At 43.8% G+C, this 14,791-nt stretch overlaps 1 protein-coding gene across 2 annotated transcripts in view; it reads left to right on the forward strand.

The window, feature by feature from the left end:
- The window catches only part of DNAAF4 (dynein axonemal assembly factor 4), a 61,072-nt gene that overhangs the window by 21,568 nt on the left and 24,713 nt on the right, over positions 1-14,791 (forward strand). For both annotated transcript variants that reach the window (XM_033919744.1, XM_033919745.1), the window contains exons 5-6: positions 6,715-6,851; positions 14,534-14,643. In XM_033919744.1, the coding sequence (XP_033775635.1) occupies positions 6,715-6,851; positions 14,534-14,643 (247 nt within the window). The remainder of the gene's footprint in view (positions 1-6,714; positions 6,852-14,533; positions 14,644-14,791) is intronic.

Here is a 14,791-nt window from a genome sequence, read left to right on the forward strand (position 1 = left end):
TGCTTGGAAGAAGCGCCCAAGAAATGGATCTAGGTATCATCATAGACAATACAATGAAACCTTCCACCCAATGTGCAGCGGTGGCCAAAAAAGCAAATAGGATGCTGGGAATTATTAAAAAAGGGATGGTTAACAAGACTAAGAATGTCATAATGCCCCTGTATCGCTCATCTGGAGTATTGCATTCAATTCTGGTCTCCTTATCTCAAGAAAGATATAGTGGCGCTAGAAAAGGTTCAAAGAAGAGCGACCAAGATGATAAAGGGGATGGAACTCCTCTCGTATGAGGAAAGACTAAAATGGTTAGGGCTCTTCAGCTTGGAAAAGAAACGGCTGAGGGGAGATATGATTGAAGTCTACAAAATCCTGAGTGGACTAGAACGGGTACAAGTGGATCGATTTTTCGTTCCATCAAAAATTACAAAGACTAGGGGACACTCGATGAAGTTACAGGGAAATACTTTTAAAACCAATAGGAGGAAATATTTTTTCACTCAGAGAATAGTTAAACTCTGGAACGCATTGCCAGAGGTTGCGGTAAAAGCGGATAGTGTAGCTCAGGGGTGTCCAACCTTTTGGCTTCCCTGGGCCGCATTGGATGAAAAATTTTTTTCTGGGGCCGTACTAACACTAGCAAATGAGCAAAAAAAAAAAAGATTGAGCAGGTCCTAAATTTGCAATCACTAATATAAAAGATGTACATATCTAATAATAAAACTTCATTAAAGGGACACTGTAAAGAGGAACCCAAAAAAGCAGTAATACTTACCCTGATTGAGTGATCCTCTAGGTGTACTGCTGACAGTGGGAGCAGCCACAGACTTCCGCATCCCCACTCTGATGAGAAGGGATGCACGCTCCTGGTTCTCTCATTCACTTCTATTACAGCTATGGTGAGCCTCATCAAAGCGGGGATGCTGAATCAGCTGTCGGCAGCGCACCTGGAGGATCGTTCAGTCAGGGTAAATATTACTGCTTTTTTGGGCCTCCCACTTTGAGCTTAGGCTCCCTTAAAATGAACATCTCCCCTGCTGTAGCTAGTAGGGATTCCCAAGCCTCACCAACTAATGGCCTCTTCCACCCCCTCCAACTTCCCAAGTTCTGCAGCTGGCAACAAAATTGCAGAGCTACTGCCTTCCCTCCTCCCTGCCCCCCTCCCCCCCTTGGCTTTCATGCATGCAAGTGGCAGCTTGAGGATATTGCCATTGACTGCAAAGCTTAGAGATTTTGAGTTGCCAGACTGGAGGAAGATGTCTTCAGTTGGCAGGGCTTAGGAATCCCTACTAGCTCAAGTATTTATAAATTGCACTCAGGCAGGGAGAAACTTTGGTGCCCATCCACTAATTTTGGACTCCAGTCCCTCCCCCAAATCAACTGTATATGAATACGCCACTGAATACAAAAATAATTGTGATGCACATATCCCAAAGCTAACATATTCCAATTAATAAATTCAAAATAAAACAATTTTTTTTTACCTTGTCTGGATGTTTTTTTTTTTCATCATCTTGTTTCTCTTTCTGCTTTTTGCCTATCTTCAATTAATTCTCTTTCCAGTGTCTGCTGTCCATTTTTTTCTCCTCTTCTCTCGTTCCATTTCCTTCTTATGCCTGTCTCCAATTTTTCCCTTTCAGCTTTCTTAACTTTTTGTTTTCTTTTTTGCCTCTGTCCACTCAAATCTTGCCTTCTTTCTCACCCTTCTTTTTAAATGTTCAGCTACCTCTCAATTCTCCATCTTCTCTAAGTCCCTAGCTCTCCCATTTCCCATCTCACTCCTTTCCCAGCCTTCTACTTCCTGCTATCTACTCCCCATTACCACATTTCTACCACTGTACTCACTGCTCTCTCACTCATCTTGTCATCTCTCTTTTGACCTCATCTACATGGCTCACCACTTTCTTAATCCCACTCCCTTTCTTTCCATCTCCTAGCATCTTCTTATCCCAGCTCTCTTTTCTCCTGCCCTCCCATGGGTCCATATCTCCTCTTCTATCCCCATGGTCCAACATTTTGCTCCCTCTCTTTTCTGTTTTTCTTCTTCCCTCCCCCCTTGATGCTGAACAATGAAATGGAGGGGGAAAAAGAGATATGCTGCATCTCTCTGCCTCCCTCCCTTCCATCCCCAGATCCAACTTCTCTTCCTTTCTCTTCCCAACTGCCCCCCATCCCATCTCTCCCCCTGCCTGCCTGCCTCCCTTCCCCAGGTCCACCATTTCTCCCTTTCTCTTCCCAACAGTTCTCCCTTTAAGTACCTCTTTTCCTCTTCCTCCACACCACCCCAGGTCCAACTTCTCTCCCTTCAGACCATTGCCCACCATCTCTCTCTGTCCTCTGTTTCTGGCCCCATAAGCTCTCCCCCCATGCCCAATCTGGCACTTCTTTTAATACCCTCCCTCTCTTTACTTAAAAAAAAAACACCCAACCAAAAAACAACTGTCCAGGAGGCTTCCTTGGCCAAGCATGTTCTCCCCCTTCTCTCCGCGCCCATGCATCTCTACCTCACTCCTCTCCCACCACCATGTCCAATAATTATCTCTCTCTCCCTCCTCTCTCTGCCCAACAGTTCTCCTCTTTCTTCATCTCCCCATGTGCACCCTCTTTCTCTCTCTCAGACACCCAATTCTCTTTTTCTATTTTCTCCCTCACCTCAACATCTCTTTACCTCACTCCCTCCATTATTTCATCTTATAGCTCATGCTCCCCTCCTTCTTTCCCTTCATTCTGTGTCCTAAGTTCATGCCCCTCCTTCCTTCCATCATTTATCCTGTTTGTGCTTCTTCCCTCTCAAATCCCAACAAGTCCTTCTCCCTCCCTCCCTCTCAAGTCCCAACATGTCCTTCTCCATCCCTTCCGCAGGTGTTTACCCTCCTCCATCGTGCTGTAGTGTTCACTCAAAGCCGCGGGCAGTGGCTCCTACACGCCCCCTGCAGCTGATCTGGAAGCCTTCTCTCTGACGTCGCAAACACTGCAGCAAGACAGAGGAGGGAGCCGGCAAGAATGTAAATACCCGAGGGCGGCAGAGGAAAACGCCGCATCGCCCTCGAGCGGGGACGCACGGGTTGAACATCGCTGGTATAGCTGGTTTTAAGAAAGATTTGGACAGTTTCCTGGAGGAAAAGTTCATAGTCTGTTATTGAGAAAGACATGGGGGAAGCCTTCTTGCCCTGGATCAGTAGCATGGAATATTGCTACTCCTCAGGTTTTGGCAAGGTACTAGTGACCTGGATTGGCCACCTTGAGACGGGCTAATGGGCTTGATGGACCATTGGCCTGACCCAGTAAGGCTATTCTTATGTTTTTATGTTCCTTTACAGAACACTGAATTATATAATCAGAGTACCCAAATAGTTGTGAGAGAGCGTGTCATATGAATATACTACTTCAAGAGTGGTCCAACTTCGACCACCTCTTAATCCCTCTCTCATATGATGTTAGTCACCTAGACCCTCAGAAATGCCACCAGATACTATGAAATACTCAAGTGTATTTCATAGTATCTGGCTTTATGCATTTAATCTTCAACGGGTCTCTTACAAGAATTTTAATATTTTTAGTGAGATGTAGTTATGTCCTTCAAATTCATAAATATTATAAATAATTTTTAATTTATTTAATACTTACCGTATTTGCCGGCGTATAAGACGACTTTTCAGTACCTTAAAATCCTCCCCAAAGTCGGGGGTCGTCTTATATGCCGGGTACTGTTTACATGCAGTGGCGTACCAAGGGGGGGGGGCGGAGGGGGCGGTGCGCCCCGGGTGCCAGCCCTAAGGGGGTGCTCCCGGCCTTGCCGTTCAATCCCCCCCCACCCCCGAAGGACCGCTCGCCCCACTGACCTTCCTGCACCACCTGTGAAGCAGTCCGCAGCAGGATCGCGAAGTCAGCGTCAGCGATCCCGCCCCTCCTCTGACGTCAGAGGAGGGGCGGGACCGTGGCGCAGGAAGCAGCGCAGGGATCGCTGACGCTGACTTCGCGATCCTGCTGCGGCTGCTTCATAGGTGGTGCGGGGAGGCCAGGGGGGCGAGCGGTCCTTCGGGGTGGGTCGGGGCATCAGGCCTTCAGGGTGGGGCGGGCGGGCAGGCAGGCAGGCTTTCAAGGGGGAGGGGGGTGACAGGCAGGCAGGCAGGCCTTCAAGGGGGGACAGGCCTTCAAGGGGGGAAAGGCAGGCAGGCAGGCCTTCAAGGGGGAGACAGGCCTTTAAGGGGGGGACAGGCAGGCAGAAGGTTGTGCAGAAGGTGTGCGGAAGAAGGGGTAGTCTTATACGGCGAGTATATAACAAACTCTATATTTTAACTGTAAAAGTTGGGGGGTCGTCTTATAAGCCCAGTCGTCTTATACGCCGGCAAATACGGTAACTTAAGTGGTCAGGTTCTGAGGGATTAGTAAGCCGACATGTTTCACCCAGAGGGTTTCTTCAAGGCTACTATCCCTTTGTGAAGCTAATCACCCACATAGCGACCAGAGAGTTCCTATTACCCGACATGTTTCGCACTGATGTGCTTTATCAAAGGTTCCCCAAGGCTGCTAATGTCATCCGACTCCTAGAATGCTTTAAGGAGTCGGATGACATTAGCGGCCATGGGGGACCCTTGATAAAGCACATCAGTGTGAAACATGTCGGGCCATTTCCTCCCGGGTCACGCATAATAAGATAAGTGAGGTTAAAATTTAGCATGACAAGTCAAGCTAAATCTTATTTAAAGGTTATTAAATGATATTTATGGAATCTATTATATATTATTAAATTATTTAAATTAGAGTCCAAGCAATAAGTGCTGGGGCCAATGATGAAGAGCCACATAATTCTTCCCGCTTGAAGTTTTTGCTAGGCGGTGGAGTGGTGGGTCTGAGGTCTGTGTGCTAAATAAGTCTTTGTAAATCCAGTCACACTCATTAAAAGAGGCGGATGTGCGGTGTGGTGAACAATTTTTGTGATTAAAGTAGCACCACCCCTGGAGAAACTAACGTGAATACACCACCCCAGTAATGGGTATGAAAGTTATTCAAATAATGCCCAAGGTGTATGAGGTCTGAATGATTTGAATATATTGTATCAGTTTGCTCTCTTGATGGTTGTGGTATTTATAATTTTTTGAGTAAGTTTTTAATATTTTCACTTTGAGTCTGTTTTTTTAAAATCTGTGACGTGGTTTCCATAAACAGTAGGATTATTCAGGCACACAATCCCTCTTATCTTCTTAAAAACTGCATTCATTCCTGAGCTGTGAGATTAACTGAGGGAGCTGGAGATACTGTTGTGCATGCTCAGAATTACTAAACTAAACCTTAAGTTTATATACTGCATCCTCTCCATGAATATAGAGCTCGGCACGGTTTACAAGAGCTTAATAAAGGAAAAGAATAACACATTGAGTTTGGTGGATTAAGTATAGGGAGGAAGGAAAGCGTTAACATTTTTGTGAAAAGACTAGTTTTCAGGTGCTTACGGAATAGTTGGAAGGAGACCTGATTCCGCAGAGGGGTAGTAAGGTTATTCCACAGCCCTGTGATTCTGAAGAAGAGAGATTTTCCTAATTTTCCCGCATAGAGGATACCTTTTAGTGAGGGGAATGATAGTTTACACTAACCCTAACTATCTAGCATGGTAAAATATAAAATTTCGGTATCTATTGTAACTTCAAATCTATTGTCTATGGGGAGAGCAATTTTCTATTGCTAGATGTTTGGATATGTTCCACAGCTTTCATACTTTAGTTGCAGGAAAAGCAGGCGTTTGGAGAAAGAATTCAATCAAAAATACACATACAGTACTCCCCCCGAAATTCACAGGGGTTGCGTTCCAGGAACCCCCGCAAATTTTGAAAAACTGTGAATACGGTTTTTAGACAGAGGAGACAGGAGAGGGCAGCTGGAGAGGCAGGAGAGGGCAGCCAGAGAGGCAGGAGAGGGCAGCCAGAGCGCCGGCAAGTGAAGGAAATCTTCATGTAATAAAGTTGGGCCTCACCAATCAGTAGCTGCTTTGACACTCTGGTTTTCTCCTGCTGAGCCCTACACAAATATGTGCAAAATATGCATGTACTTTTTAAGTAAAAACATGGAGTTTCAAATGTGTTAAGTGACCCATGTATTTCAAACTATATGGACTGCTTAAATATTTGTGAATACTGAATATTGCATCTTCGTTTCATGCTTTCTATGAATTTGTCCGTATATATTGGACTGGAATTGATATTCTTTTTCCTGGATGCATTTGGTGGTTGTTTTCTTGAGCTTTTTTCTTCTTTTAAAAAGCCTATTAAGGAGAGTTCTGTTTCTTAGCATGGTCTTCACGTATTCTGGCTTCTGCTAACCAATGAAATTCTCAAATTGTTACCTCTTCCAAACTGTTTCAAAATCTGGCAAAACCCTACTATATAAAAATTACTTTAAAATCCGAACGAAGAGGTCCTCATTACGTTAATAATGTGAATTTATATTATTAACATACAAACTGCTGTTTTGCATTTTAGATTTTTCTGATTTGAAAGCCATAGTGGGCTTTTAATCCAATGACCTGCCGGCAGACGCACTGCTGGGCTCGGAACTACAATTTGGGATCCACTGCCATAAGAAATCAGTAGCAACTCTTTACCCACAGCAGTTATGCTCTTGAGAATGCTAGATAAATGGAGGGAATTATAAATGTTGTAGCAGTTTTTATATGTATGAACAGAATTTCTTGTATAGTATGTTTCTGCAATCCTGTGTTTACAGTTGGGAATATATTCTCCAAAAAGCTGGAAGAAGAATCTTTGCCTGCCCCTCGGTCTGCAGGAAGCATTAAAATACATTTCACACCCCGGACCTTCCCTACAGCGCTCAGAGAATCTCTAGTTGCAGAAGAGGAGGAGGTAAGGTCAGCTGAACAATGAGCAACACTGTGCTACTTTCACCTTAGGGCTTAGAATAGCACAAGGAACTCTGGGTGCTGGGTCTTCGATGTGGGAGAAGGTGTTCTCCAAGAGCCCAATTTAGAATAATCATGGTTTAAGCTGAATTAACCAGGATTAGAGAACAAGAAAAGAATGTCATAAGTCTCTGTTTCTATTGTTTTATGTCCACAACTGCTATTTTAGTATTTTGGAAATGATACAAATTGTTGGTCAGGGTATAAGGAGGAAGAAGGGGAGAACTTGCTTGCCATTTTCTCTCCTCTTCTATTTAAGTAAGGTTGTGGGGAGGGGGGGGGGGTGTTGTCTAAAATGGTAAAGGTTTAGTTAAAACATCTCTAATATTTTAATCTTTTTTTTTTTTTTTTAAATTTCTTGTCCTTTCCTAAATACCCCAAAGCAAGTTGGAACTAAAAGCAGTTCAATACAAATACAGTATTAAAATGGAATAAAATCCCTTAAAAGCCACCTAGGCAATGGAAAGTTTAAAAACCTAAAAAACAACTAAATACTGACCTCTGTTCTTACTGCTAAGAAACTTGTTCCAAATAGCCATGCTTTCATATTTTGGGGCTAAACACTCCAGAGATGAGGGGCATAAAAGTTAAATTCTCTTATTTTGGAAATTGATAGTCTAGCAGAGCACAGCAAGTGACTAGCTAACAAGACTGAGATGATATCAGGTTCCTTCCCAGTGCATAAGGCTATAAAAGGTCCACTAAATGTTGTGGTATTATTGCTCATAGAGGTGAAAACCAATGGCCAGGACTTAGAATGTCAAACAACATTGGGTAATTCTTTCAAATTGGGATACTCGTATGTTATTAGACCTGGCATCTATTACTTCATTGCTACAGTAAGAGTGGTCCTCATAATTGTAATAAATTAGGATTTTGCCATGTGACAGAGGCCCAGCAGGTTTAATGCATCCTCAGTATTCCACTCCCGATTCTTTTAAAAGACTAGTTTGGAGGTTTTCTAGTTTCCTCTACTTTGAAGAAATAAGTAATATTTTTTTTACAATTGCCTTCTGCTTTTTCCTCTAATTGTACAGTATTTCAGATTCTCAACTTTTCATTCTCCTTGCTAACAAGGAGCAGGTTCTTTAATATTGTAAACCAATTTGTTAAATACTTTTATCCTAGAACAAGCAGGCAGCATATTCTCACATGTGGGTGAGACGTCATCCATAGAGCCCTGATACGGACAGCTTTGCAAGCAGACTTGCTTGTAAAACTTTAAGTAAGTTTGTGACTGCCACACTGCGCATGCACGAGTGCCTTCCCGCCCGACACAGGATGCGCATCTCCTCAGTTCTCAGTTTTCTGCGGAGCCAAGAAGTCCTTGTTTTGACGCTCTGCGCTAGACTTAGTTTTACTCGTGCCTTCTCTCACTGCGACTCGTGTTTTTTCCTTACAGGGTCGCTGTGTTTATTGCATGTTTCCTTTTTAAAAAAAACAAACAAAATTGAGTTTTGTTTATTTTCTTCGTGTCACAGCAGGCTTCAGCCTGCGGGCTTCGATTTAGCCGCGGCTGTGTTTCATTCTATGTCTCGGCCGGTCACAGGCTTCAAGAAGCATGATCTCCCTCACTGACCCACACAAATGATGTGTACAGTGTTTAGGACCTGACCATTGTCCGGAGTCTTATGCCCACTGTGCTACCCTTCAAACTCGAGCTCTTAAACTAAGTCGAGTTCAAGTAGAAAAAATATTTGGCGGTATGGATAAGCCTTTATCTAAGGCCCTGACCCCAATTCCAACCCCGACCTTGACCCCAATTCCAGTGAAGTCTTCTATGGGGTTACCGCCTTTCACCTCCACCTTGACCTTAATCAAATCTTCCTCGTTTGGGAAGTCCTTGTCTTTGGGAAAATTAGCTAAATCTTCTCCTGAGGAGCCATTATCCTCACTGTCTCCCTCAGGTAAGATAGCTAAGCAAACTTCCCCGGACATGCCACCCTTAGAACTGGTGGATTTGAAGCTCCCCAAGAAATGTGTCTCAAAATTGAGACTTCTTTCTTCTTTGAGGTCGTCTTCCTCGGAGACTATAGCCACACTAAATGTACCAGATTCAATGGTCTCGGTGCCAGTTTTGCAGAATATGTTGGCAACTATTCTCCATCAAGAGTTTGGTAACATACTTGCCCAATTCACTCCTGCCTCGACTCTGCTTCCTGTAGTTCAGCCTGAGCACTCAGCAATATTACAAGGAGTCGAGTCCTTGGCAGTGCCTTGAACTCAACCTAGTCACTCTATATAAGGAGTCGAGTCCTTAAGAGTACCTCCAGAAGAATCTACACACTCTATACAAGGAGTTGAGTCCTTGAGAGTGCCTTGAGCTCAGTCTACACACTCTATACAAGGAGTCCTTAAGAGTGCCTCGAGATACCTTGTTACAAGAAGCTGAATCCTTTTTGGTGGTGTCTTGACCTCATTTTCCAACTTCCAGCCCTACCTCTTCACATAAGGCGTTGCCCTTTTCGAGGCATAGAGCGAGGACGCCTCAACTTTCATCTTCCAGATTGGATCCGACTCAATCACGAGACCATGATTCAAGACATACTTCTCCAAATCAGCTGTTGAGGCATTCATCGAGGCCCAGGTCTTCCTCTCGAGACAGGTCTCATTTATCCAGGCATCAAGGTTCTTCGAGATCATGTTTTCTGTTATGGGCCCACAATGGTGGAACTCTTTACCACAACATATTACAAATGGAAAAGATCTTCTTTCTTTTAAAAAATCTTTAAAAACTCACCTTTTTAAAGATGCTTTTAATACTCAATATTAAAAATGTTTTAGTTTTTAATTTTTTACCTACCCCCGTTTCCTTATGTTTTTTCCCGTATTTGTTTTTCTAGATATAACAAATGTAATCTTTGCCCTTCTTTCCTCCCCATTTCAAGTCTGTCTTGTCTTAAATTGGATGTTAATGAATTTTAATTTGTATCTCTATAATTTTATCTCTTTTTTACTTGTGTACATCGCTTTGTAAACAGATTCAGCGATACATCAAATATTAATAAACCTTGAAACCTTGAACCTTGAACCACACACTCCTTCGTCGAGCAAACCTGTTATAGAACCTCACTACTCTCGTCAGTCGAGTTCTTCTCCTGTGAGGTTCTCTTCACATTCCAGAAGTGGGTCATCTTTGCCTCTGGACTCAGATATCAGGTATCAATACTCCAGAGAGGCTTCACCTTTGTTTTCTGCTATGAGAGGTACCTGAAGGAGTTCTCGATCACCGTCTCCCCAACGAGGTCATTCCTCTTCAGACCCGGTATCTTTTACCAAGTTTCTATGTAAGATGAGTAAAGATCTTAACATATCTTTAGAATCTGACTCAAAATACTCTAAGGAGTATCTGCAAGAACTGGGAATGCTTCATCCTCCTAGGGAGTCTCTCAAATTACCTATCAATGGCATTCTTTCTCAAACTTTCAAATGAAATCTTGAGACACAATATTCCTTTCCTGCTGTGCCAGCGAAGTTGGAATCTTGATATCGAAAGGTCCACTGTAAGGGATTTGAGAAGTCTCAATTATCCCACCAGTCTCTTCTTGTGGAATTTTCTTTAAAACGTACCAATCCTGCCAAGGGCAGGACTATGGACAAGTTTGGTCATCGCTTGTATCAAAATTCAATCATGACAACACGTGTTTTGAACTACAACTTTGTCTTCACATCTTATGTCAAGCATTTGGTCAATGCCATGCCTGATTTTTTTCAAATATCTTCCCCAGCATCAACTTCCAGAGTTTCAACAATTACACAACACTCTGGGTCAACTTCACATGCATCTTGTTTAATCTGCTTATGATGCTTTTGAACTGTCCTCTAGGGTCATTGTCTTTTTGGTGGCCATGCGTCGCCTTGCCTGGCTTCGTACCGTGGACATGGACCCGAATCTGCAAGATCATCTGGCTAACATCCCATGCCAGGGCAATGATTTGTTTGATGACTCTATTGAGACAGCTACCAAGCGCTTATCTGAGCTTGAGAAGTCCTTTGCTTCCATCATTAGACCACTGCCAAAGATTATAGGCCTGTTCCATCCTACCAGAGGCATTTTCCTAAGAAGGCAGCTCCTTATTCAAGGCTGCATCCTAAGAAACAACAGCAGCAACAATGGCAGCAAAAACCTCAGACTCCTGCTGCTTCCAAGGCCTCTCAGTATTTTTGACCATCTCACACAGAGCATAACCTCAATCGTTCTACCTCTGTCCTCTCCATCTTTATTACCATCGATTAAAACTCATTACATCCAACCTCTGGGTCCTCTCTATCATCAGGGAAGGTTACTCTCTTCATTTCATCCAGATTTCTCCAGATCTTTCCCCAAGAGAGTATCCTTCCGATCTGTCCCAGTCCACCCTTCTTCTTCAGGAAGCTCAAGCTCTGCTTCATCTCCATGCCATCGAGGAAGTTCCCCTGGAACAGCAGAGCAGGTGTTTTTACTCCCATTACTTCATAGTTCCTTAAAAGACGGGTGATCTGCGACCTATTTTGAATCTCAGAGCACTCAACAAATTTATTGTCAGAGAAAAATTTTGGATGCTGTCTCTGGCATCCTTGTATCCCCTTCTAGATCAGAACGATTGGTTATGCTCTCTGGATCTCAAAGAGGCTTACACTCACATTCTCATTCATCCAGCCCCTCGCAAGTTCCTCAGATTTCGGGTGGGAAATCATCATTTTCAGTACAGAGTGCTACTCTTCAGCCTGGCATCATCTCCCGAGTCTTCACCAAGTGCTTGGTGGTGGTAGCAGCAGCTCTGTGAAACCATGGTCTTCAGGTTTTCCCGTACTTGGACGACTGGCTCATCAAAGATTCAACATTTCAGGGGGCTATGTAGCGACCCAATGGACTTCTTGGATCCTCCAAATCTTGGGGCTCAAAATCAACTTTCCAAAATCCCAGCTATAGCCCTCTCAGACTCTACAGTTCATCGGAGCTGTACTGGATCCTGTGAAACTCAGAGCATTCGTTCCTCAACAATGTCAGGTTGCTCTCATTCAACTTTGTCACAAAGTGTCATCCCTCACTTCACTTTCAGCGAGACACATGATGGTTCTTCTAGGTCACATGGCCTCTACAGTTCACGTGACTCCTTTTGCCAGACTTCACACAAGAATTCCTCAGTGGACCCTGGCATCTCAGTGAGTGCAGGCAGCTTTCGACCCACTCTCTCAGCACATTACAGTGACTCTTTCATTGAGACAGTTTCTCCACTGGTGGATGCTCTCTTCCAATCTCTCCAGAGGTTTACTGTTTCAAATGCCTCCTCATCAGAAAGTCCTCACGACAGATTCCTCAACCTACTCTTGGGGGGCTCATCTCCATGGTCTCCGTACTCAAGGCCACTGGTCCAGCATGGATCGTCACTGTCACATAAATCTGTTGGAACTCAGAGCGTTCTTCAATGCTCCTAAAGCTTTTCAGCATCTTCTCCACAATCAAGTAGTCCTCATTCGGACAATCAAGTTGCATGTACTACATCAACAAGCAGGGAGGCACAAGATCTCTCCCTCTCTGCCAGGAAGCTCAAAAGGTGTAAAATTGGGCAATCCTTCACAACACCTTTCTAAAAGCGGTCTATTTTCAAGGAGAGAAAAACTGTCTGGCGGACAAATTGAGTCGTCTTCTGCAATCTCATGAATGGACACTCAATTCCTCACCTCTCCATCACATTTTTTCTCAGTGGGGAACCCCTCAGATAGATCTCTTTGCGTCTCCCCACAACAACAAACTGCCTCAGTTCTGCTCCAGGATATACTCAGTGGGGGACCCCTCAGATAGATCTCCTTGCGTCTCCCCACAACAACAAACTGCCTCAGTTCTGCTCCAGGATATACTCTCCTCATCGCCTCAAGGCAGATGCTTTTCTTCTGGAATGGACAAATCAATTTTGGTATGCATTTCCTCCATTTCCTTTCATTCTCAAGACACTCGTCAAACACAAACTTGCCACCATGATTCTCATAGCTCCTCGGTGGCCCAGATAACCACGGTTCTCCCTTCTACTTCAACTCAGCAGCAGGAAGCCACTACTTCTAGCAGTTTTTCCCTCTCTGCTTACTCAGAGTCAGGGGTCTCTGCTTCATCCCAACCTGCAGTCTCTACACCTGCCAATTTCCATTTCTCTTAATTGGTCAAGGACATTTTAGAGGCTTCTTGGAAGCCTACCACTCGACAATGTTACAACCACAAATGGACTAGATTTTCTGTCTGGTGCACCATTCATCACAAGGAGCCTCAATCTACCTCCTTGTCTTCAGTTTTCGATTACCTGTTGCATTTATCTCAATCAGGCCTAAAATCCACATCCATTCGAGTCCATCTCAGTGCAATTGCTGCTTTCCATCAACCTATAGAAGGGAAACCCCTTTCTGCTCATCCTGTGGTTTCCAGATTTATGAAAGGACTTTTCAATGTCAGTCCACCTCTCAAACCACCTCCAGTGGTTTGGGATCTTAATGTTGTTCTTGCTCAATTGATGAAGCCTCCTTTTGAACCAATGGCTTTGGCTCATCTGAAATATCTTACTTGGAAAGTGGTTTTTCTCATTGCTCTCACGTCTGCTCGCAGAGTCGGTGAGCTACAAGCTTTAGTAGCAGACCCACCTTTCACAATATTCCATCATGACAAAGTGGTCCTTTGTACTCATCCTAAATTCCTGCCTAAAGTGGTTTTAGAATTTCATCTCAACCAATCTATTGTACTTCCAGTGTTTTTTCCAAAGCCTCGTTCTCATCCTGGAGAAACAGCTCTTCATACTCTGGACTGTAAGTGTGCTTTGGCTTTCTACTTGCAACGCACTAAGCCACACAGATCTGTTCCTCAATGTTTCGTCTCCTTTGATCCAAACAAGATGGGACACCCAATTTCCAAGCGCACCATCTCCAACTGGATGGCTGCTTGCATCTCTTTCTGCTATGCTAAGGCTGGACTGCATCTATAGGGTCGAGTCATAGCCCATAAAGTCATAGCCATGGCAGCATCAGTAGCTTTCCTTAGGTCTACTCCTACTGCAAAGCTGCCACTTGGTCCTCAGTTCATACTTTCACCTCTCATTATTGTCTAGATTCTTTTTCCAAACGGGATGGCCATTTCAGCCAGGCAATTTTACAAAATTTATTCTCCTAAATTGCCAACACTCCCACCATCCCATTCCGGTTAGCTTGGAGGTCATCCACATGTGAGAATATGCTGCCTGCTTGTCCTGGGATAAAGCACAGTTACTTACCATAACAGGTGTTATCCAGGGATAGCAGGCAGATATTCCCACAACCCGCCCACCTCCCCTGGTTGGCTTCTTGGCTAGCTATCTGAACTGAGGAGACGTGCGCCCTGTGTCAGGTGGGAAGGCACTCGTGAACTTTCTTAAAGTTTTACAAGCAAGTCTGCTTGCGAGGCTGTCCGCATCTGGGCTCCATGGATGACGCCACTCACATGTGAGACTATCTGCCTGCTGTCCCTGGATAACACGTGTTACTGTAAGTAACTGTGGTGTATGAGTACCTGAAGCTTGTCTCTTCTGCTTCCGACAAGAAGATGAGAATTCTTTCCTGTTTTCTAGTATCTAAAGAGAATTGAAAGTCCAGTGAAGTGTTTTAAGTGCAGTGTTCTTTTTATCACAGTGGCTACAAAAGCAAGCAGAAGCTAGAAGAACAATTGATGCTGATGATCTGGCATTGAAAGACCTAACAGAAGAGGAAAAGAATCCAGAATGGTTAAAAGATAAAGGAAAGTAAGACTGAACATAACATTCCATTTTCAAACTATATTTATAGGAAACTAGTGTTTAAGCCCGTTAGATTAACGGGTGCTAGAATAGATGTGTAGACTTAACAGATCACAAAATTTAATGATAACTTACCTTGTGAGCTGTCTGACTT

Source organism: Geotrypetes seraphini, chromosome 14 (assembly GCF_902459505.1).
Source record: "Geotrypetes seraphini chromosome 14, aGeoSer1.1, whole genome shotgun sequence".
NCBI classification, from domain to species: Eukaryota; Metazoa; Chordata; class Amphibia; order Gymnophiona; family Dermophiidae; genus Geotrypetes; species Geotrypetes seraphini.